General features: G+C 44.3%; 2 protein-coding genes across 6 annotated transcripts in view; both read right to left on the bottom strand.

Moving 5' to 3' along the window:
* Positions 1–273: 273 nt before the first annotated feature.
* On the bottom strand, positions 274–12,272 carry rel (v-rel avian reticuloendotheliosis viral oncogene homolog). The gene is made up of 11 exons (XM_015944097.3): positions 12,147–12,272; positions 11,825–11,863; positions 10,652–10,791; positions 10,393–10,541; positions 9,729–9,820; positions 2,771–2,911; positions 2,091–2,195; positions 1,779–1,997; positions 1,633–1,698; positions 1,481–1,546; positions 274–1,369 (listed from the first exon to the last, which is right to left on the bottom strand). The coding sequence occupies exons 1-11, from the start codon at positions 12,151–12,153 to the stop codon at positions 492–494; spliced, it is 1,902 nt and encodes a 633-aa protein (XP_015799583.3). The 5' UTR covers positions 12,154–12,272; the 3' UTR covers positions 274–491.
* Positions 12,273–15,116: 2,844 nt separating this feature from the next.
* Positions 15,117–23,968, bottom strand: part of papolg (poly(A) polymerase gamma) — a 29,586-nt gene continuing 20,734 nt past the window's right edge. The window contains exons 16-24 of one of the 5 annotated variants that reach the window (XM_070542196.1): positions 22,750–22,871; positions 22,505–22,656; positions 22,319–22,419; positions 22,034–22,224; positions 21,865–21,951; positions 21,728–21,787; positions 21,541–21,668; positions 18,850–18,950; positions 15,117–15,436 (exon numbers count right to left, since the gene is read on the bottom strand). In XM_070542196.1, the coding sequence (XP_070398297.1) occupies positions 15,261–15,436; positions 18,850–18,950; positions 21,541–21,668; positions 21,728–21,787; positions 21,865–21,951; positions 22,034–22,224; positions 22,319–22,419; positions 22,505–22,656; positions 22,750–22,871 (1,118 nt within the window). In that variant the 3' untranslated portion in view covers positions 15,117–15,260. The remainder of the gene's footprint in view (positions 15,437–18,849; positions 18,951–21,540; positions 21,669–21,727; positions 21,788–21,864; positions 21,952–22,033; positions 22,225–22,318; positions 22,420–22,504; positions 22,657–22,749; positions 22,872–23,968) is intronic. The other 4 variants (XM_015944094.3, XM_070542197.1, XM_070542198.1 and 1 more) reach the window with 4 other exon arrangements.

Raw genomic sequence — 23,968 nt, 5'->3', positions numbered from 1 at the left:
CAAAAATGATTTAACCCAGACCTGGGAACCGTTAGCCTGTCGTTCCATCAGGCCACCGTGGCAGATGAAGGGCTTTTAGATATTCCATCCTGGTAAAACGTCACCAGCAACAACCAAACCTGTGTGAGTGGAACAGCTCATACTGCCTGATTAACACAATGAAAAAGTGCAGCCCGTTCCAAAAAACACAATAGCAACGCTCTAGGACAGCACGACTAATGCCCAGTCCCAAATTTGCCAAGAAAAGGAATCGTTTCAACAGAAATCCCCTCTAAAACCTAAAAATTGACATTTTTAAATCTAATCTAAAAATGCAATTCCTTGTGAAATCTTTAATGAACAGGGAGCTGGAACTGCCTACTAACAGCTTGTGTTTTTGTACCAAACGCTGTAAATGCCCTTAAGGGCCACCGTGGACGACACAAAGCCTCCAGCCTCCCCACAGAGCTGCTTCTGTTCCCGTCGTCAAACCAGTGACTTGACTTTTAGTCTCATTGCCGATCAGATTTGATCCAGTCAGACAAGTTTGCAAAGCGAACATTTGAAATCTCTGACCTCATGCCGTTATTTGCAAAAGGACTCTGAAGATTTGAGAGAGGTTGTGGATTACTGGCACCATCGTGCCCCCTTAGATCCAGGTTGGCATCGTTGCTCATGGGACGTGGGACCAGGTTGGTGTAAGTATTTGACTGGTTTTCTCTTGGGGACTGCAGGAAGGGGGAGCTGCTGTCTTGTCCAACAGTGACCTGGGACTCCTGCTTCAAGTGGAACCCCCCAACGAGGCCCTTTAGGAAATCATCCCCTTCCATCCCCTCCAGGAAGGGAAACGAGCTCGGCACCTGCGACCCTCCCCGCCCATCTCCCAGTACCGACCCGTTGAAGGCGTTTGTGTTGATGGTGCTGAAACCTGACCACATGTTGTGGAGGTTTTGGTTCTGGCTGGCCATTTGGTTCTGGACCTGCGGCTCAGAGGTGAGCTCTTCTCGTTGGTGCTGCTGGTGGAAGAGTGGCTGGGACTCCGGCTGGCTCATGAGGGGCGCCTGAGGAGCCGTGTTCAGACACTGCAGATCCCGCATGGAGAGCTGAGGAAGAGCGCCGCTGTGACCTTGCCTGTGTTGGTAACTGGACCTGCAGTTCGGCTGCTGCTGCCTGCCGCCGCTGGGACGACCGCTCATGTCTCCCGACGGGTTTACGGTAACCATGTCCATTGAGACCACTTGGTTGGGATTAACCCACGAGGAATTGACTGGTAAATTATGAGCCTGTGGCGTCATCCCAGTCTGAGTGCTGGTTTGGTAGGACGGGTTGAACGTGGAAGGCTGCTGCTGCATCGTAGGCGTGTTCTGCCTCATGTACATGCTGCTTGTGTCTGGAAAACAAAAGAAAGGGCAGAGCTTAGTGAGGTGGCTGGGAAGCATTATCCAGTCTAGCATCTGATGTTTTATTTGGTGTAACGTTTTGGTGGAGGAAAACGAGTCACCTTTCTGCACAGACGCGTGTGGTGCGGCCCTGGATCGATTCATCATCAGATTAGCAAAGGAGCCACCTGAAGACGGGCCAGAAAACTTCGGTCAATAAAAACATCCGGAGAAGATTTACAGCATCTGGATCGCCTGATATTGCATCCCTTACCCGTCAAACCGGAGGTCATCATCAAATACTTCCTCTTGGTCTTCTTCTCGTTGTAGCCGTAAGGATCTAAAGACAAAAGTTTCCAAGGTAAACCTGAGTCTGTGACTCAATCAGATGCAGCAGAACAGAAAGGCGTCACTGCTCACCTTTGTCGTCGGGCAGATATCGGAAGTCCATCGGTTCGCTGACCTCTTGGTCGGAGGGGCGACGCAACTGCATGTGCACGGTGACGGACTCTGTGATGGTGGTGGTGTAGTACTCTGGAGTCTTAAAGACGATGGCTACCTGACGATGAACATCGGCCTGAGAAAAGGCGCCTCTGGCCTCCCAGCCGTCCGTCGAAAAGAAACGCACCTCGATGTCATCTGGGGTTCGGGGGGAGGACAAGAGGAAAGAGTCAGCAGGTAGAGAGATGTAGATGACGCCAACAGCTGGTCGAGAAGAAAGAATGTTTGCACCTTTTTGTACTTTGTCACAGAGCAGGAAGATCTCATCCCCTCCTTTAACACTTCCACTGTTTCTGTTGACCCGACAGATCCTCAGCTCAGCCGTGTTCGGAGCCCCTAAACACGCAGAGAGGGACAAAGACGGTAAATATGGTTTCCTGCACGGTGACAGGACAGCAGGAGCTCCACGAACGAAACGTGTAACTGCTTAAACGTGAGCTGCAGGTTGAAGAAAAAAAAAAAAAAAAAAACGGTAATCCAACAGTTGAGGTCTCAGAAAGTGAAGTCACATGTCTGCCGTTAGAAGAGGAAGTGCTCTATGCCAACGGTGTTGTACGATGGTTTGTGTGCAGAAAATAAACTTCCCCTTTTTGCAAGTGAAATAGTGTACAGAATATGAAGTGGACAAACATGCACGCACACGTACGTGCAGCTTCTAGTACAAACTGTACGTGCTTTCATAGCCAAGCGTGCAAGCTCTCATTATTTGCACAACTACTGTAATCTGGAGTGAATCTGCATGAGCATAACCTGGATTATGTGGATCCAAACTTTGTGTTTTATTACAATAAGATCTAGAAATCCACCAGCAGACGCGTCTCGCTGCAGCAGTCTGCATTTCCTCTAGATCCGCTGCAGCTGCTGTGATCTCATCTCTCCGCTCCAGCGTGACGTCTGATAGGACCACTCACTGTTGTCGTAGATGGGGTTCGTAACGATGGGGTTCAGGACTCGGGTGTAGTGGCCGTTCTTGTCCTGTAGGAAGACCTGGATGCACAGACGGACCACGTTCAGGTCATACTCCTCGGTCTGCAGCAGCTGCTCTCTGGGGACTGGAAACATGTAGAGGATCATTAGATTCATGCACATCAAGAAAAGGGTGCTTTTCTTGACACCAGGTTTAGGTGAGTAAAGTCAGGACACGCCCCCACCACAGATAATCACCATAGCAACGCAACGTCAATTCAGTGTGTTTGTAGCTGAAAGCGCCACTTCCTGAGTACTAATGGAAACCATCAGATCACATTAATGCATCATGTAAACGTGATCTTATTTTAAACGTAAGGTGGAGCGAGGGATGCTGGAAACCTAAATGTTACGTCAAAAATCTCCTCCAAGGCACAACAACGATGATTCATGCACTAAAAAAACGGAACAGCTCGAAACAATGAACGAGTTCCTCTCACTGCAGGTCATAAAAGTCAAACTCGAGCACTTTTCAAGCTCCTCCAGCACCCTACACCCGAGGACTTATCCAAAAATAAACACCATTTTACTTCTTTTAGCATCACTAATTTCTGTTTCAAGCACCTGGAAGAACCTCGAGCGTTTCAGCTAAATAAAGAATAATCTGCTTTCAAAAACACCACGAAGCAGAAAGTCGTCTTGTTTGTTTGAACAGTGGCGGCAGCATCGGTACGCTGGAATTATGTGGCTGTAAAGATAAATATATTTGTCTTTACAGTTTGGGAAACAGCTGATTTATTTCTTATAAAGATACATCAGCTGTTTCCCAAACTGCCTTTTGGATTACTTCTGTTCACCTCACAGTCTTCATATTCTTCTGCGCGCACGCGCGCACACGCACGCGCACGCACACGCACACGCACACGCACACACACACACACACACACACACACACCTCTCACTGAGAGGCGCCCACGCACCAACACAGACACCAGGCTTTCACATCTGCCTCCACCTCCTGCACTCACGTCAAGGCCATCCCGCCTACAAACCGTCACCACGGTGACGCCGTGCAACGTCACCTTAGAGTGGAAAAAAAAACTGCCCGCAGAAAGACAGAGATGAGACTCCCTGCATGCGGCGGCTGTTGACGTGTGTGAAAAGCAGTGGGACAGCTCTTTTCTGAGTCTCCCTTTTTTCACCATTAAACCATAAAGTGTGTCAGTGTAACAACACACTAGAATCCTCAAGTCATCAGATAAACAACTGTTTACTTCTAATACAGCGTCTTATTAGGTGATTTCAAGCATGCAGCGTCGTAAACAGTAAAAGCATAGAGATTCTGCAGAGAACGACCTCGCTGCGGCATGAGGCAGTGGTGTGTGAGGTCATCAGGCTCGTCTGCTGTGGGTGGCAGACGCTTACAGTGGAGAAACTGAAGGAGGGAAGAATTAGATGCAGACGGAACGATCGGAGCAGCAAGTGACGGAACATGCTGCGTCGATCTGATCGCTTGCACGGACAGTGGAGGAGCGTGACGCGGCGCTGCCTGAGGCAGCTGTTGGATGGCCAGGTGCCAGAAAGCGGGTCGTAGGTGGCTGCAGTGGTGAACGCTCCTGCGTGTTGGTTTGTGTAGTGAAACTAAAGCAAGCGCCGGCACACCCGGGCATCCTGAGAAAGTCGTGCAGCTACGGGAGGGTGGGGGTGCGCGATGAGCATGAAGGTGTTGGGTGGGGGTAGTGGTTAGCAACATGGGTAGGCAGGTGCCAACTCCGTCTCCACTGCGTGACTCACGATTTCTCCCCCTTTTTTGTGTGTCTTTTAGGGTCTTAAGCTGTCAATGCTACCAACGTTACATCATCCAAAGTGTTCTCTCATATTTTAGCTCAGAGAAGCACCTGTGTCCGAGTCCATGCCCTAGAACCAGAGCCAGCAGCACGAACGGTGACCATCAGGACAAACAAGCTCATCTCTCACCCGCACGGGGAAAAAGTCTGAATAAACATCACTTAAACTCCAAAGACTCAAATTTACTTGAAAGTCCTATATTTTTATACATCTGCAGCGGTCTCTGGCAGGAATGAGTGCCTTGTAAGTCGTACTATGTGGAAACAAAGCTGTGGTGTGCCTGTTACAGGAACTAGAAGTGAGCCACAGCAGAACTGAGCTGAAGCTGACAGGATTTGGAGGATTTCCTGATATCCCCGCCTCTGAATGGCTAACAGCAACGCAGCTCTACCGCTGACTCCCTTTGCTCTGTAACATTGGTGTTTTATTTTGTACAGGCTTCGCCTTTTAAGACTTGCTGCTTTTGGTTAACGTCTCTCGTTCGATTGGATGGCTAACACGAGACGTTATCCAATCGGAGCCTATACTCAGAATCTGGATTACAATATGTAGCCACTGTTTTATCTCCACAGATAAAACAGGCCTGAAGAAGTTCTGCAGTGTAATAGAGTTGTTAATGCTAATGCTGCTAACAGTTAGCTTCCACCGGCTGATACGTTCTCTGCTGTTTCCTGGACTAAACCAACAACAGCTTCCCTGTCGTGAGTCCAGATGGGTGAGTCCATCAATGTTAGTGACAGTGTGACGTAGATCTGTCAGGATTTTCTAATCCTAGAGTTCCACCGTCTGTTTTCTATCAGAAACTGATGCAGGAGATAGGTGTAGGAGACTATCTTCATGTTCAGCCTGCATGAAACACTCAAGAGTGACCGATTATTTTCAAAATTAAAAGTAAAAAATGGCTTCTCAATGAACCTGCTCTTTAACCAAGTTATGTCAACTAGTTCCACTAAACCTAGCTGCTTAAATGTAAAGAATAAAATACATTATTATATGTCGATAAGTTAAAAGTAAATGCATATTCCTGCTTACATCTGAGCAGCTAGGATTAGTGGGTGCAACTCAATCTGACGAACAGAAAACTGCTGCAGTGCAAGAGAAGATAAATGATGACGAGCAAAAACATAACTTGGTGGAGTAAATTCAACATTTGATTTCTTAGAGTGTACAGAAACAAACAGAAGAGGTTTCCTCCGCTTGGGTTCCCCGTATCACGCCAGGTTTCCTGCCCGTCACCCCTAATCCCAGTGTGGACCAGCAGGGAACCTCTAACTGTCTGGATTTTTATGCTACCTTTGTACTGCTGCTACACAGAACTAGACGAGAGAATTACCCGAAACTCTACGTTTACAGTTGTGACCAAACCTTTCTGCTGGAAACAGTTATTCTCACAGTTCCCTTAGGAAGAGCATGTAGATGTCGGGAAAATGTACTCAACTGATCATAATTACCCTGATTAGGTAGTAATAACTGTTCCTGTGAAACAAGTGATCACAGAGCTATGTGATGTCACCGCCTTTAAAAAGGAACATATTATGGCTTATTTCTTAAAGAGCAAGTCAACCCCTACCAGAGTCTAACTCCACTCTCACTTGAAGTTTGAAAAATGCAAAAAATACTGTTGCCTGGCAGACCGAGAGGGCAGAGCTGCTAACAAATACACACACACAGGCTCACGACAGCATTGTGACATCATAATATACCAGTTTACATCATAGCATACCTCTTAGCCAATAGCGGTGGCAGATTTAAATTAAAATACAGTGCAGAGTTTTTACATGACAACGGCACAACACTGCCAGTTTTAGGCAGAATATTTAAATTTTAACTAAGATGCACTGAAGTGCCAAATTATTCACTACATGTGTCTGCAGCATGATTAGACACTCGTTTATTTAGTTTATCAGCAAAAAAAAGTTTATTTGGGGGTGACTTGCTCTTTAAGTTACTGTAGTTTTATGGCCGATACAAAACATGATCTTTGCTCTAACTTCCTCTCACACGAAGCGATTTCAGCAGCTTTATTCCTGACAGTTTCAGTGCCTTCCAAAATGAGCCCTTTCAGGCCTCTGTTAAGGTGGTTTTCCAGGAAAACTACTCAAGAGAAACTGGACCGATGCAGCTCGGCCCAGCCACTGTTTCCAAGGACGCAGTTCAGTATTTTCCCTCCACTTTCTCCCCCTATTTTTAGTCTCTGCTCCGTTGAGGTACCCGGCAAGGCCGAGTCGACCTGGCAACGTGATTCTGGCTGCTGAATGGCTAGGGGGTGGAGTCACTGGTTGCTCTGGAGATTTTTGCTAAAGGTTTCACCGCCTGCAGCCATTTCCTCATTCAGAGTCTGACAATAAGCCATAAAACAGAGAAAAATGTCCATAAACACTCAACATTTTTCTGCTGAATTGTGTTTCTGTGGAGCGTACAAGTTACCTTACACTGTTTACTGATCACCTCATGTTATTTTGTCACGAGTAAAGATGCTGAGATTAGTTACAGTTTGATGAAAAGTGCTCCAAATGAGCTCACACGGCCCAATTCTGTCCCAATTAAAGAGCAAGTCACCCCCAATTCAACTTTATTTTTCTGATAAACTATATAAATGTGTGTCTAATCGTGCTGCAGACACGTGTAGTCAATAGTTTAGCACTTTAGTGCATTCTAGTTACAATTTAAAGAGCAAGTCACCCCTTACAAGAAGCGTACTTCACTCCCACTTCATGTTTGAAAAATGCAACAAATGCTGTTGCCTAGCAGACCGAGAGGGTGGAGCCACTAACAAATACACACACTCACGACATTGTGACATCATAATGTGCCAGTTTACATCATAGCATACCTCTTAGCCAATAGCGGTGGCAGATTTAAATTCAAATACAGTGAAGAGTTTTTACCTGACAACGGCACACCACTGAATGTTTCAGGCAGAAAATTTAAATTTTAACTAAAATGCACTAAAATGCAAAACTATTGACTACACGTGTCTGCGGCACGATTAGACATGCATTTACATAGTTTGTCAGAAAAAAATAGTTGATTTGGGGGTGACTTGCTCTTTAAATTTTCTGCCTAAAACTGTCAGTGTTGTGCCGTTGTCAGGTAAAAACTCTGCACTGCATTTGAATTTAAATCTGCCATCGCTATTGGCTAAGAGGTACCCTAGAACGTTAGCTGGTACCATATGATGTCACAATATCATTGTGAGCCTGTGTGTGTGTGTGTATTTGTTAGCGGCTCCACCCTCTCGGTCTGCTAGGCAACAGCATTTGTTGCCTTTTTCAAACAGGAAGTGGGAGTGGAGTAATACTCTGGTAGGGGGTGACTTGCTGTTTAACTTGTTCTGTGTTTCTGAAAATGAAAACATGAGAGTTGGTAACTGGTTTATGTGGCTACGGCGTCCCCAAACACATCTTATTTCCCTTTAGAGTCGACTGAATAATCACAACTATCTATCAGTGTCACCTGTGTAATCTGTAATAGTAATAAACTCCTGCACCCCTCCACCTGTCTATATGAGCTAAGGTGTTGCCTGGGCAACGTAAAACCAGCAGTTTAACCTTGTGATTATGGAAACGACCACAAAAAACAAACTAAAACGGAAAAAAAGGCAAATCAAAAAGATGCAAATTAACTTACGCCATAAACTAAAAACCTGAATAACGTTTTTTTGTTTTTCCTTGCGAGTGCTTTATAGACAACAGAGTAACAGAAATGAACTGTGCGTGAATGAAACCCGACTCTGCAGAGCCGTAAAGCTCTCCAACATACTTTTATCATCGTCTGTGAAAGCTGGGGAAGCCCCTCGCTCTCACCCGCCCTCCGTTAATAAATCCAGCATTCCCGGCGCTCACATGGCCTCCTGCACAGAACTGAATTGAGCAACTGTGACCAAGAATGGGGAAGTAGCTCAGCGCCTGTCTTTGCACAAGAAGTTCAGGAGGACTGCAGAGTGAAAGCACAGAAAAGGAAATGGCTGCACTGTAGATAGCAACGACTGCCTGAGAACTGGGTCGACCGAGGCTTCAAATCAGTTCTAGTGAATTGTTTTGAAGCCGGTAACCAGTAACTACAGCAGGAAAACCAGCCGCAGCAGCACACAAATTCAGATTCGACACGTATTTTACCTGCATTGAAAACCCACTCTTTCCTCTGGAACTACAGCCTAAAGGAGAAAATATAACCTGAACGTGTCTTTGTTGTTGCCATTTGAATAAATAAATAAATAAATAAATAAATACATTAGTAATTTCTGTGGCGTTTTAAACGTGGCTTTATCTGTGAAAGATAGTCATTTTTTTACATGTTTTGCTCAGAGCTGAATCTGCAGGTTACACAGCACCGAGCATCAGCGCAGCTTCTTCACCCGTTCAGAACGATTCTACGCCGTTTGATTCTCTCGCAGCAGGTGGTTGTTTTCTACTTCACCAAGGTTTAAAACATCGTTTCAACATTATAATGATTATAATTTAGGCTTTAAAGAGTTTGTTCCAGAGCAGAGGCTGGCTAGTGGCTACACACCCTCCATCCTTCAGGCATCACATTGAGCAACCTAAAAGCTGCCTCCCACAAGCTGTGAGGCTCGTGAACTCTGACCCCAGTGCTGTCCTCTACTAGATTTTAGGTCTCAAATCTACTGCTGAATGACACTAAATGAGTCCTGCTGGTAATAAACATCGTTTATGCAGCCCTACAGTAGACATGCACCAAAAACAACAACAATAAGTGGTTTACTGGATAGCAGCTGAACCTACAGAGCTGTATGACGCTTCCAACAGCTGTCATTACACGGATTAGGAAGACTGTTCCAACCAGTGTTTTTAGCTGCCGATTATTGCACACAAAGTTCTCTAAAACTCAGTTTTATTAAAATAACTTTAAGCATATTTGACCAACTTGAAACATTTTTGTTCGAATTCTAGTTTCAGGTTTCATTTTTGAAGAAAGATGCAATTTACATGCCATGTTTTACCAAGTTTAACTAAAACAAAGATGAGAGGATGAGTTTAAGCCAACATCGGGACCTGAGGTGTGAAAATCTGAGCCGAAACTTGTGATTTACGTCCTTTTTACAGCAAAGGAGCAAACGAGCATCTTGTGGAAAATGCTAGTAGGAGGCCTCACCGTTGAAGGGGTTGATCCCTCTTGTGATCCTCTGAACGATCGCTTCTTTCACTTCCCTCCTCCTCACACACTGAATACCCAGGTTCTGGAAACTGTGTCAAAAATACCACAAAAGCACAAGAGAATGAGTTTGCTGCAGCAGCCTGGAGACAAAACGCTCAACAGACTGACCCACCCCAGCGCGTGGGAAGATCGGACATCAAACCCGTCCAGTTCGGCCCCGAGGACGAGCTGAGATGTTTAACCACCCTGACTTTTCGTCACGAGGGCTCCCAGACTTCACACAGCGAAATAATGACTCACTCACAATTTTACACATGCACACACACTCCAGCTCTCACACAAGCTTTGTTTTCTCTCCCTAAAACATCACAAATAAGAGTGATGTCACGCGGGGGGATTCCCACTTTGCCATCATCGTCACAGATCTGGTTTGATAAATATGCTTTGTGTGTGAGGAGTGTGTGTAATCTCAGTTGATTTTAAAGCGTCTCGGGGCTGGCTGGTTAATAATCCCCATCTTCTGAAACCATAATAAAGCCGGTTATTATTATGTGTCGGTGTTTGCATGTGACAGAGAAAGTGATGACAGTGTGCTGATAAAGACTGAGAGTGTGGTGAGCTGCTCTGTAGGACGACTGACGGCGAAGGAGGGTGGACTCACGCTATCACTCTGCGGTCTGGACCAAACTCGGCCTCGTAGAACCCGTCTTTGCAGTCCTTCCCCACCAAATCGTGTGGATGCGGCCGGTACGGCTCGTTTTTCGTCACCAGGTAAACCCGAACCTTCCCCTTACCGCAGTAATTCAGTATCTGTGAAGACAGTTCACATCTCATCACTTGTCTGAAGCTTTTCGCTTCGTCATTTCCTAAGATGAAACATTAAAAGTAAGCCGAGTGAATGTTTCCATCTGCAGACCCACTTGCACGCTGGGGTAGGTCCTGTTGTTGTCGGAGCTCTTCTCGCCAGGGATGCTCCCAGCAGAGCGACCTTCACACTTGTACCTGAAGCGCATCCCCCTCTGTTTGGGCTGCTCAAAGATCCGGACGGCCGGCTCCGCCACTGGGGGTGGGGGAACACAAAAAGCAGATTTAAAAATGGCCGGTCAAGGAAACAAGTCCATTCCCCACTTCTGTCAGTCAGGATTAACAGCAGGTCATTCCTGACAAAACAACAAAAGGATCATTTCCTGCATTTGTGGCTCGATCCATAACTCCAATATGAGTCCATTATATAATATATAACAATATTAGAAATAAAATTTGGAGAAACAGAAGGCTTTTGTTGATAGAAGACATTTTGACATGCCACAACAGGAAAACAAAGGTGTAGGTGATCAAATGGATGCTGGCTGGCTACCATTTAGTCTCACGGCTTGCAGGAAGTGACAGCTTGTATCTTTGATACTATGATGGCTCGGTTTGTGCTAATTAAAGTCTAAGAAAGCAGAACAGAAAAAAAATGACCAGCAACCTCTGGAGCCAGATTGAGTTTTGAAACTCTAGTTCCTCATAAAGTTTTATGCCCGGATCTTTACACAAACCTGGTTGGTGCAATATGAACTGGTTTAACTAAACTCAACACAATTTCTACAGATTTATTGAGCAGCAGATTAATATCTGGGCTTGAGATTGAGCCCCGTTTTCTTAAAAGAAAAAGCATTTTTTACCCGTTTGTGAAACAAAACTGGCTGCACATGACGCCTGTGTGTGAAAGGGGAACTAAAACTGATCTGGGAAGCAGTTTATCTTCAGCAAACTGCATTTGAACAAATGTAACAGACTGAACTGTGGTTTTCTCTGAGCAAAGCGAGAGCTACTCTCTCATCAGTATAAATCAGATGAGTCTTTTAATCCAGTCTGATACGAGTAAGGCAACATTTCTAAAATATCTACGCACTGACTCCCCAGTTCTGCATTTAGAAAGCTCTGGTCACCAATGATACAGAAACTAAAACACATTTATGACCCCAGAGATAAATATTATAGGAGCCATCACACCTGCCAAACCAAAATGTGAAATGAAACAACACACAGCAAGAGTTTTTCTCTTTTAAATAATATTTTTGTGATTATTTCTAGGGAAAAGAACTTACTCAGGTATGGATCATTGTCTAGCATGGAGGGCAGGGGAGCTGAGGAGGAGATAACATTTAGATCAAACTCATTTAGACACGTAAAGCTGCAATGAGTGGTAGTTACACCCTAACTAATCAATGTTTGGTCAAAAAGTCGACCAAAACTGCTATTAATCACTGCAAAAACAAGACAGCAAATAAAATGTTTTCAGTTCAACTAAAGTAAACTAAAGGTGATAACGCATTAGTTTGTGGTGTTAGCTGCGGTGTTTAACTGAGTCAGGTGTAGCTAACCCTAACCGCTCTGACACGCAGAGTAAATAAACATTCTGCTACTCACCATCCATGATGCACTCAACAGAAGGTTTTAGTACAGTCACGACTTCGCGCTTGGCAGGAGAACATCAACCCGAATGAGTAAAAGAGACCAGAACAACTTTTTTTTAAATATTTTTTGTCATGAGTCTGTTCGGGAAATTCCCCTTCGTCTGCCTCTTCCTCAGCCAATAGCATTATCCGCTTTGTGGACACGTGATTTATTGCGTCTCCTTTAGTTTAGAGCGCGAGCGGAAGTTGACTGGATCGTCCCGTCGGTTTTCCTTGTTTAACTGTTTAAGCGTTCTTTGACTGTGACTTGGTAAACTTTTCTGTCTTCCATCGATAGTTTCAAACTCACAAAATGTTCTATTAGCGATACAAACGAGTTGAAACCAACCAGATGCGTGTTAAGTGAACCCGGAAGTGGACAAATCAAAACAAGAGCCCGCATCCCTCTAGTTCTATAAGCCACGCCCCCTCCGTGTAAACAAACGATCCTTTTCTGATTCATATAAAACAACACCTCAGATATTATTTTTCCAAGGGTGGATTTTTAATTTTATTAATTCCTACCATCAAACGTGAAAATATTAATATTTTTTTCCCTTTATACATCTCTACTTCCAAAATGAAACCATTATTTCTGGATGCTCCACTAAATCACCTTGTGTATCATTCTTTTCTTATGGGTTTTATTTAAAAAATATTTTCATGTTTATATTGTTTAATTAGGGTTATTTCATATGTTTATGTCACAGTCCTGTCCCTTTAAAAGGCATCGGCTTTTGCTAAGTTTAATTTGGAAATGAGAAATTTATCACAGCTCCATAAAAAAAACTTTCTTTTAAACCCCTTTCTTTTTGGCTTTAGGTGTGAGAAAAAAAACGCATAATGCACAAAATACACAATTCTAGAGTGGACCTTCTGTTACAGAACCCAATAAGGCACAAAACCCCGTTGGTATGTTGTTATTGTTTCTCACCACACATTTGTTTAAATGTTTCTCCTCCTGTACAAAGAGCCAGGTAAATGTTTCTCAACCATGTGAGTCTTGCAATTAAAGCTCATCTCAAAATTGAAAAACAAAATTTAAATTTTACAACTTCTTTTGGATTTAACTCCAACTTTCAAGATGTTTAATTCCAGTTCCTGAACTTTTTCTAACATGTATGGCTTGCAAACCAGTTTCTTTGCATAAAAAGAAAAAAAAGAAACAAACAACAGGATTCATAATAAACCAGCCAGAACTGAACAAAAGCTAAAACTATTTCCCCCAAAAGATCTACTTTTGCTTAAACTCTGGAACAAATCTTACCTTGCTGGAAACTGAAACATTTTAGATTAAGTTATGGAGTATTAGAAAAATAATCCACCCATTAAACAAACGTCCACTGAGCAGTCAGTTCTTTAATGAAATAGTTAACTAAACAATAAAAAACACAGATTTGTTTTTAGGGGTTTAATGAATGTATGGATTCATTTAAAGGAAGTGATAAACACATACAAAAATACCCTTTTGATACATTTTAGAAACAAACATCTAAATGTTTCCAAACAGCAAAATGAGTGAATCTGAATCAGTGATGCTGAATTTGTTCAAAAAGCTATGTATGCTATTAAAACAAAAGGTCACATGGTACAAATATAAATAAAGAGATAAGAAACCCCCAATAATGAAAAAAAAAAAAAAAAAAACTCAAAAGAAAAAAAACTGTCTTTTTAGGAAAAAATGCCCTCTGTACACTTAGTTTGGGAAAACCGATTCTGGGGAGAAGAGCTCACGTTGTGTTTCTACCTGTCTGAACGGGAAAGGAGCCTCAGTATCCCTGTACACAGCGCTGGACACGTTCATCCTTTGGGTTGAGATGAATGGGTTAGGGCAGGGCCACCACCACCACCACCACCATCTGAAACTTGTTTTAAGAACCTCCACAGGAGGCACAGAGGGCCAAACACCCAAAACAGGGATTTCATTCTCTCTGACACGCGCACTCAAAAAACTTCTCAAAAAACATTCAAACTATCCATTTTTCTCACCAAACAACTTTATGGTGGATCTGAGATGTGCTGATGACCAGGTACAGCTTGGGGTGAAGGGTGTGTGGTGATGGTGGTGGTGATGGGGGTGCTCCGCCTGTATTTCTAATTTGTATCCGTAGGTTTGTGTTTAACTCTAGTGATATCAGAAAGGCCCACATGGTTCCAACACGTTCCTAAAAGGTCTCACGTTGCAGTAACGAGTAGGCAGAGAACTCACCGCACCAGATGCGCAACAAGAACTTCTGCTGGAGAGAGAAGATACGCACAGTTCTAGTCTGGTTCTCACATGAACAAGATAAAAACGCATCAATTCTCGTTGTGGTGAAGATGACTTTCCTGGGTCTTACCAGCACCGGACCAGACGTGGATCAGCTGGATTCTAGCAACACCAATACTAACCTGGAGCCGGAGGTGAGCAGGTCCAAAGCCCGTTTCTGCTTCCTGTCACATCAAATCAAACCCTCAATGTTCTCCATCTGCAACTGTATCTGAACCTATACAGTGTCCACAAAATGTCCCCAGACGTGGAGACACTTTGTGTTTGACAAGCAGCAGAAAAACAAAAGAAAAACAACAAAATAAAGAAACTAAATCATATTTTTTTAAACTTTTTCCTCTTTAGATAAAACTGCAGTAGAATGATCAAAAGACTCAACAGTGTTCTTGTTTTCCCCCAAAGACAAAACTTATGTACATCAACATTTACAGAATAGACTTTTGTAAGAGAAAAACAAAAACAGCTCACACCAAAGATTTGGACAGCAAGCTGGGCTATTTTTAGAACATGTTATTTTGGGGTAAAAAGAAGAATGGCATAAAGAACAGCTCGTCTTTTGTTTGAACTCGGAGAAAAGGGAGGAGCTGAATAAAAAAACCTGCTGCTGTAGTTCTCGTGTCCCGTCTCTGACAGCACTGAACCCCCCGTCCACAGGCCAGTCTGGAATCTCTGAATGATCTGAGGTGAGGTGTCTGTCCTGCTGTGTCATGTGTCAGACTGACAGACCTGGACAAGCGTCTCGTCCCCGTGTGGACTCATCCTCTTGCTGTGTGACTTGACTGTGAAACCGGGTCTGGATCCAGTTTGTTTGTCGTGTCTTCAAGATGTGTGGATTCTGTCTTTCTCCGTTTCTTTCAGCCTCTTGGTTTGTTCCTCCAGAGCGGGAGAGTGGGGTCGCTTAGACGCCGCTCCGTTCAAGGGGTCGGCAACTCTGCTCACTAGAGTGGGGATGGAGCTGCCGACGGGGGGAGTCACGTGTTTGGACGCCGCGTGTTCTACGGAGGAAAAGAAACGGCGGAAGAGAGTTAACGACACCAACAGATTTTTATTAAAGAGAATCTCAATTTCTGCGATGTGAAAAGATAAAAGCTGTAGTTCCATCAGACGAGTTCTGGAAAATATGACGGCTCGGTCGTCTCAGCCGTTGCATCTCCATTCAAAACCGGCCTTTTCAGGACTTTGCTAAGACGTCGGCACACCGTGACCGTTTGGGCTGTTAATAAACATCACTGATCAGCAGTACAAATGCGTTAATGGACATTAAAGAGCAAGTCAACCCCTACCAGAGTATTACTCCACTCCCACCTCCTGTTTGAAAAATGCAACAAATGCTGTTGCCTAGCAGACCGAGAGGGCGGAGCTGCTAACAAACACACACACACACTCACAATGACATTGTGACATCATATGGTACCAGCTAACGTTCTAGGCTACCTCTTAGCCAATAGCGATGGCAGATTTAAATTCAACTGCAGTGCAGAGTTTTTACCTGACAACGGCACAACACTGACAGTTTTAGGCAGAAAATTTAAATTTGAACTAAAACGCACTAAAGTGCAAAACTATTGACCACACGTGTCTGCAGCACGATTAGACACACATTTATATAGATTATCAGAAAAAAATAGTTGATTTGGGGGTGACTTGCTCTTTAACTACGTCTGTTCAGGGGATGCGATAGGATGGCAGCTGTGCAACGTAAAGATTTAATGACTGAAAGAAATGAGTTTGTTTCTACGACGATCACAAAGCGGTGTGAATCACGGCGTTTCGGGGGGAATTCGGCTGTATTTTTCAGCATTGGGAGTTTAGCAACAACATTTTAAAGCAGTATCAAAGGTGCTCATTTTCTTTACTTTCGGTCCTGATTTCACCAGCTAATTTTCCAGTTTTACAAACGCAGTTTTATTGTGGCATCTTCCAATATTGTTTCCTACTGAGTTACAACTAAACAACATGAGTTAACAACAAGTCTTGCCCAGTGGCGGTTATACCCGTGTGTGTCTGTCTGGCAGCAAACTACAGCACGAACCATGAGACGACGGTGGCAGAGGAGTTAAGAGTCTCTGAGATGGAGGGTGACAGGACTGAGTTTCGAGACTGTTGCAGCAGTTGTGTCCTTGGGTAAGACACTTCACCCTCACCTGCTGGTGCCGGTTTACGGCCCAGGGCAGCTGTGGCTACAATGTAGCTCATTACCACCAGTGTGTGAATGCGCCTTGGGGGGGGGGGGGGGGGTGTAGAACCATAGAAGGCGTTATACAAATGCAATGCATTTCACATAATAATAATAATAATAATGCATTGAACTTATATAGCGCTTTTCTAGACACCCAAAGACGCTTTTCACACACTCTCACATTCACACACTGCTAGTGATGGTGAGCTACTTGTAGCCACAGCCGCCCTGGGGAGGTCTGACAGAGGCGAGGCTGCCATTTGGTGCCGTTGGCCCCTCTGACCACCACTAACACAGGCAAGTTGGGTGAAGTGTCTTGCCCAAGGACACAACAGCAGGATACCCCTGGCGGGAGCCGGAATCGAACCCATGACCCTCCGATCATGAGGCAACCCGCTCTACCACCTGAGCTACTGCTGCCCCAAATCATGAACCAGCATGACAGATTTTAATTAAACTCTCAGGTAGGGCTGCACAATATTAAGAAAACCTGCGATACTCGATAACAGTGATTAATATTGCGATAACGATATTACTTGCGATAAATAAAAATTTAACCCAGGAACAAAAATAATCAACAAGAAATTAAAAAAAAAATCATAAAAATGAGGAAAGCAAAAGATGTGAGGAAAGGGAAAAAGAAAATGATCAAGGAAAGGCGATCAGTGTATCCCGGGAAAAGCAGAATCAGTAGAAGGAGCAGAACAAAGCTAACTCAGGTGTTTGCTAACCATTAAAATTAGGTGCCGTCCACCTCGGGGGCGGACATCTGACCTATGAGAACCTACCCAATTGGCCAAATGGGTGAAGAGCTCTATTTGATTTGTTAAAAAAACATCATGCTTCCGTCTGATTGAGAGAATGCATCGTGTGTAGCGAACATTTGACCTGACCATTCATTGCGATATTTATCAGTTCTTTGCGATATGCATTTTGTGCAATGCTGATATCGCGATAACAATATATTTACGATGTATTGTGCAGCCTTACTCTCAGGGTAATCACTGGATGTTCAACCCATTTCAATATGGCCGCCACAGCAAATAACCATAGAAAGCATAAAAATGCCATAAATTTAGCTTAGAGCTAAAATTGGGTGTTTTAGGAGCTCGAAGTTATTCACAACACAAACTCCTACAACCACGAGTAACATCGTCACATTCAGAGGAATCTATTACAATAAACTCCATTTTTATACCAATGTTTTAGAAGTGGGGCTCTCAGTCCTCCGGGTTACCTCTTCCAAGAAAACTCAATACATTGTTCTGTAAACTGATTAAAACCCAAAGTTTCAACAAGTTTGTTATTTTCTGAGCGTTTTCACACCTGCAGTGTTTAAAATCTTACATGGTGGTTTGTATTTTGTAAAGAAAATATAACCCAAAATCAACTATTAAACATATTTATTCCTAAAGTATTTACTTTCGCATAGCCAGCTTTCCCTGATCTGATGATTCAAAGCTATCACAGCTCCCACAGACCCAGAGGAACAGCACCAACACTACTAAGTCATCAACGCGTCTAATAATTAAACAAAAACACAGTTTGGACCTCTGAGCTACCGTAGCAGCTCTAATCAACCAATAACATTTATTTTACTAATTGTGTTTTAATCAAATGTTTGAATGCTGAATTGCTTATAGGTTTATAAAGTCCAAACAGGCATTTTGTGGTAGTTTATATTAATTCTAGTTTGATTAAAGTAATTTTGATCTTATAAAGAAACAGCTCGACCCTGCCACCTACTGGTGTAATCAGGTAACTGCAGCAGAGGCTCATCTTAAATTGTCATAGTTGTGCAATTAGGAGAAAATCTATTTATGATCAAAGTGTATAGCTGTGGATATCATCGTTAAAGCTAAAAATATAAAGGAAACAGATTTGAATAAATAATCTAGTGCGCCCTAAAGGGAGGTGGGTGGTAGGCATTTGTGTGTGTTCAGTATTTTAGGACCATTCTGTTGGAGGTAAATAACCTGCCCAACACATGAACATCTTGATGTAAGGTGTTTATCAAACTAAGCCACACTCCTCTTCAGCAGAAAGATACGGGTCACCTGAGAATGACTAAACCCAACAAACACAGCAAAGCAGTGGAAGCCAAATTCAAACATTTTCATGCACTTGTGTCTACAACTAATTTCAGCTTAATATTTGACAAACAGGTTCATTAATGAAACACTCCAGAGGATCTCCTGAATGTTGCTGATGGCGAAGAAACAAACTCACTTGAACCAATGACAGGGATGGACATGCCTTTCTCTTCGCTGGTGGGAGGAGCCTCAGTAGTAAGGGCGCCATCAAACACAGGGGGTTTGGGAGGCGTCATGCTATGCACACATTTAAACCAAAAGGTCATGTGAGGAAAGTGCAAGAAGAACAACGGTTATGTATTGCAACCCCAGATTCGATAAATATAGGCGCAGCCCTTTAAGGCTATTTGCTATTGGGTGCACCCAGCACAACAGCTTCCTGGTCACGCTCAGGAGCAAGGCGGAGCGCACCTTGCCTGGGCGATTAACGTTGGTGGCTGTAACTCTGTTTTCTATCGAATCAGTACGTGACTACATTCCACGCTATCAGAGGCTCCAGAACATTTATGTGTGCCGACATATGGGAAGGCTGCTCTCCCACTGTGTGGCACAGGCATGTTTATCCCCAACCCATCAGGGGGAACTTCCTCCAGCAGGACGTTGAGATTCCCCCAGGGAGACACAAGGAGTGACCCATGGAGGGCAGCACATGGAAGGACATCGGACGATGCCCTGTGGGGTGGTCAGACCCCAGCTCCATACTAGTACCCTGAAGGGTAATAGGCGCATGAGGAAGATGTGCTTCAGCATGTTCCAGATGTGGCAGCTGGGTTGTGTGCAGCACCAAAAAGGCGTAGTCCAATGAGAGGAGCTGCTTCCATGCTAAACGCGATTGTGAATGCCTCAAAATGAACTCATTCAAGCTGCAGGGCACATCATCGAGAGCGATGCAGTCTTGGAGCACAGAAGCACCAAAGCACGGCCGAGCGGTACTACTCGTTCTGGTGCTAAGCGTGGCTGTGCTATAACAGACTGACCTGCACCACAAGGGTGCTCACCAAGTATGAGGATCATGTGCTGAGGGACACCAGCTGGTTTGTCTGAAACATCTGCGGAGCTCGACTCAGGACAGGTGGAGACTGGAGCCTTCAGCTTGGCAGGCTCAGATGTGGCTTTAGCCAAGTACTCCATGCCAGAAACTGAGGCCAGATCGGGTCATGACAACGGACCTGTGTGGCATGAAACCTGCCCACCAAGTCGTCCGACGGTGGCGGGGCCGATTAGCTCCTCCCAAGATGAAGGCAGGCAGCTCCTGAAGCAGAACTCGGACGGTCAGGAGAGGCATGAAGGATGTTGTTGGGAGGCCGGTGATCAAAGCACCGCCATGCTTTCGACTGTACTCAGTCTCTCAAGACCGGATGTGTTAGCAGGACTGCTGCTGCACGCCTTTGTCATGGTCATCAGCTCAAACAGTCGTCGGACTCTCGCCCTGCAAAAAATAACTCAACAGCCTTGTCCAGAGGATAGCTGCTAGCAACCGGGAATATATTTATTAGGGCTGTCACGGTAACCGCAAAAATGAAATATCGCAAAATGAAGAAACCCACCGCGCTGCATCATGCGCCACCGCGATTACTGAACTTGATTCAACTCAATGATGCATGTTGAGAAGGATGGCTGCACTGGTATCAAAACGAAACGTTACTTCGCTCCTTTGGGAGCACTTTGGTTTTCAGTACGTCAGCTGCTGCGCAGCCAGAGTCCTTGGCCGAGACAGAGCTGCCACCAGCGGCAAAAAATAATAATAAACGCTCGGAGACCTGCTGAAGTCCCGGACAAGCACTGCTTCTGCAACCGTCCCGAAGAGAGCTTGAGCTGAGCTGGAGCTCACTCGCTACCTGCAGGAGGAATGCATCCACCCTAAAGAAACCCCCCTGACATGGTGGAGCAACAACCGGGAGAGATTCCCTTTGCTCGCCAGAGTCGCACGCAGGTACGTGTGCGTTAGCGCAACGAGCGCACCATCCGAGAGGGTTTTCAGTGTTGCTGCAAATGTTGCCCCCCCTCTCAGATCCTCTCTCAAACTGTATATGGTTAACATGCTGGTTTTCCTTGTGGGCAACAAGGACGTGACCGAGCTATAAATCACCGTCATTCGTGTGAAAGTGAAAGTGAAATGATAGTGCCCCGCGCCCGGTACATGTGATTTTTTATGCTTGATTTTAAACAACTAAACAAAATGGGGACTTGTTTCTTATTTGTTAGATGCTGCAGCCAAATTTGCATTTAAAAGTTTAACCTTCTCCTGAATTTTGTTTTTAAGTTCAGTCGGACTCCGACTGTCGGACAAACAAACGTTACTGCGATCTGTGTTGTTACTGCCCTTTGATCTGCATTCAGTAAAGTGTTATTAAAGAAGGCACGGCAATTTTTAACCTTTTTTAAATGTGTAAACATTATGTTTAGATAGTACTGCAATAAAAAAAGTGTTGCAATATCGCACGCCGCAATATTAAGCCACCCTGAATCACCGCAAGGGGAATTCCTCAACCGCGACAGCCCAAAGCAGCTTCTCATTTGGGCAGCATGACACCAAGAGGGCAGGTGGACAAGGCGAGGCCTGCATGTTGAAGCCGAACAGCATCACTGGACACGATGAAAGGGTTGGATAATTACTCTTAATCACCTTGGAAAAGTTGCAGAGGAGAAAACGGGAGCAGATCCCTGCTCCAGTCTCCATCCTATACCAGACCAGGACCCGCCCAGTAAGCGGGCATGCATTAAAGTTCTTCAGTGATTGGTTGGTTAGGGAAGAGATGTTACCCAATAGCGAATAGCCCTAATGGGCGAAGCCTATAAGAAACCAAACAATAATAACTAAGCTCACTTGGTGCGGTTGAGGGCCAGTTTGATGGAATTTTTAACAACACGACAGCTGTTGCTGGCCGGGAGGGGCGATGACGCATCTGGCAGCTCCATGCTGGGAAGTCTCTGAAGCAGCAAACAACAACATACCTTTAAAAATCATTCACCTTAAACCGTCCTCAAGTTCAACAACTTAAAAGACAATCTACCTGTGTTCTTGAGGTATCGATTGTTGGAATGGGTTTTGCTTTTACTTCAGGCTGAGGAGGCTGGTGGGGAGGTGTGAAGAAGGATTTTACTGTTTACCCTGAGCTGAATAAAGAGAAGTAATAAAAAATGCACTTACAGTACTTGGCGCGTCTCCGTGTGGATTGGTTTCCGACGATGGAGGATATGGCTCTTTAAATATACAGTCGTCATTCAAGGCCGGCTGCTAAAAACATAAAATAATTACACAAACCTTTAAAACTGTCATCTCTACTGAACTCAACAGGTTGCGGCAAGAGCTCCTTTACATCTTTGTGTCTCTTGGCCGCCTCCTCTTGCGTGGGGGAGTGTGGTCTCTTGGCAGGGGCTCCATTGATGAGGCCGTTGGGTTCCTCTTTGGGACTGCTGGTGGCGCTGGGCGTCACATCCTCACTCAGGACTGTGGTGGTTGAGGTGCTGGCAGGAGGAGGAGAAGCAGGCTTCGCTTTACCAGGAGGCTCTGCAGAACAAAGAGAAAAATTAAGGTAATGTTCCGAGTAGAAAAATCTGTCGCGCAGCTATTTGGAATTCATATTTGTGGCATTTTAACGGACTTGAGCCGATGACCGGGATGGACAAGCCCGGCTCGTTGGCGGCAGTGGTTGTGCTTGGTGTTGGGGAGTCCTCTACAAAGATCTTCTTGGGGGGGCTGACTCTGTAAGACAACCCAGAAAAAGCACTCAGCACCAGGTTGTGGTCTTATCTGAGGGTTGTAATAACGAAAAACAATTTCATCAAACCCTTCGTTCGTTTCAGACGGAGGGGCTTTGCTGTTGGGAGAACTGAAGGGGGTCCCCGAGTCCGTCTCTCTGGAGCTGTCCAGGGCACTGCCGTCCAGAGAGATCCGCTTCGAGCTTTCACTGTTGGAGCTACGGTTCAACTCTGCTATGCTCTGAAAAAATAAAAAATAAAAGACATAAGAGACATAAAACCCACACAAGAACAGATCAGAACAACTAAACCAGAGCTGCAGAGAGATTCTGACCCGTTTCTTTCTCTGCACCAGTTCAGGAGGGAGGTACTGATGCAGCTGTTTCTTCTTCACATGTGTCGCTTCGATCTTCATCCCGTCCTTCAGCATATTGATGTTGTTGGCTTGCCTATAAACTGTATAAAAGCATTTCTAGTTAGAACTGTTCAGACCAGCCAAACCAACTTTAACACGTTTGAGCATTTTTGAAACCCGACCCATATTTCTGGAGATTTACTTTATGAAATCTAAAATATTTTAGATTTCATAACAGTATATACGTGTATATGCAAGTCTATTGGGATATTTTCTGTGATTTTATTTAACGTAAGAGTAGGAACACTCTTAAAAACGGAACTACTCATTGTCTAATGTTAATGAATCAATATAATTAGGGCTGCAACAAACAATTATTTGGATCATCGATGAATCGGATGGGGTCTCAGCTCGATTAACCGGATTAAACGGGAAAATTAAAAAACCTCTAGGGAAACAACAAAACATGATTCGAAAACAGTTCAATAGCATGCAAAACAACCTGCCATCACCAAGAAATATCCATAATTAAACTATGATCAGTAAAATTTTATGTATTTCATTAACATGTTCAGTAGTAAGCTATGGAAATGCTAATAACATTTAATTTCTACAGCTAAAATGCAATGGTGACATTTCTATTATGTAGGGATTAGCAATAGTCCAGTTTAAATTATGTTCACAGACGTGTTTGTGAATTACATGCAACAGTGGCTTGTCATAAACCTGCAGCGGTGTTGAGCGGAGCAGACTCGAAGCAGCAACCTGACTGCAGCGGTTCTGCTGCAGACAGCTAAGAATAAACAGAACGATGGGGACTTTTCTTTTGCTTGTAGAGTTTAGATATTCTTAGTTTCACGACCATCGTGTTTTGTTGGAACCCCACTTGATTGTGAGCCTGGCACCGGCTAGCATTAGCTATTCTGCCCGTAGTTGCCCTTTTGATCCCAAACTTTGGATCATTTCTGCCTTTGCTGGTTCTCCGTTTTCCTCCACAGCACCTAGATTAGCACACTGTGTGCCAGTAAAAATCATCTTCCTTACACAATAACAAGCAACTTACCTTTGTTCAATTAAGTTCTGAGGAAAAAAGTAACTTGAAAAGATGTTGTACAATTCATCGCACACAGAGAATTTTTTTGTCGCACGTGCGACATATATGTCTCTCTCATTCTGATCCACCTCGGTCTGCTCTGCT

Source organism: Nothobranchius furzeri, chromosome 12 (assembly GCF_043380555.1).
Source record: "Nothobranchius furzeri strain GRZ-AD chromosome 12, NfurGRZ-RIMD1, whole genome shotgun sequence".
NCBI classification, from domain to species: domain Eukaryota; kingdom Metazoa; phylum Chordata; class Actinopteri; order Cyprinodontiformes; family Nothobranchiidae; genus Nothobranchius; species Nothobranchius furzeri.
Note: the sequence above shows the minus strand (reverse complement) of the source record. Positions and strands in the feature narration are given on the sequence as shown.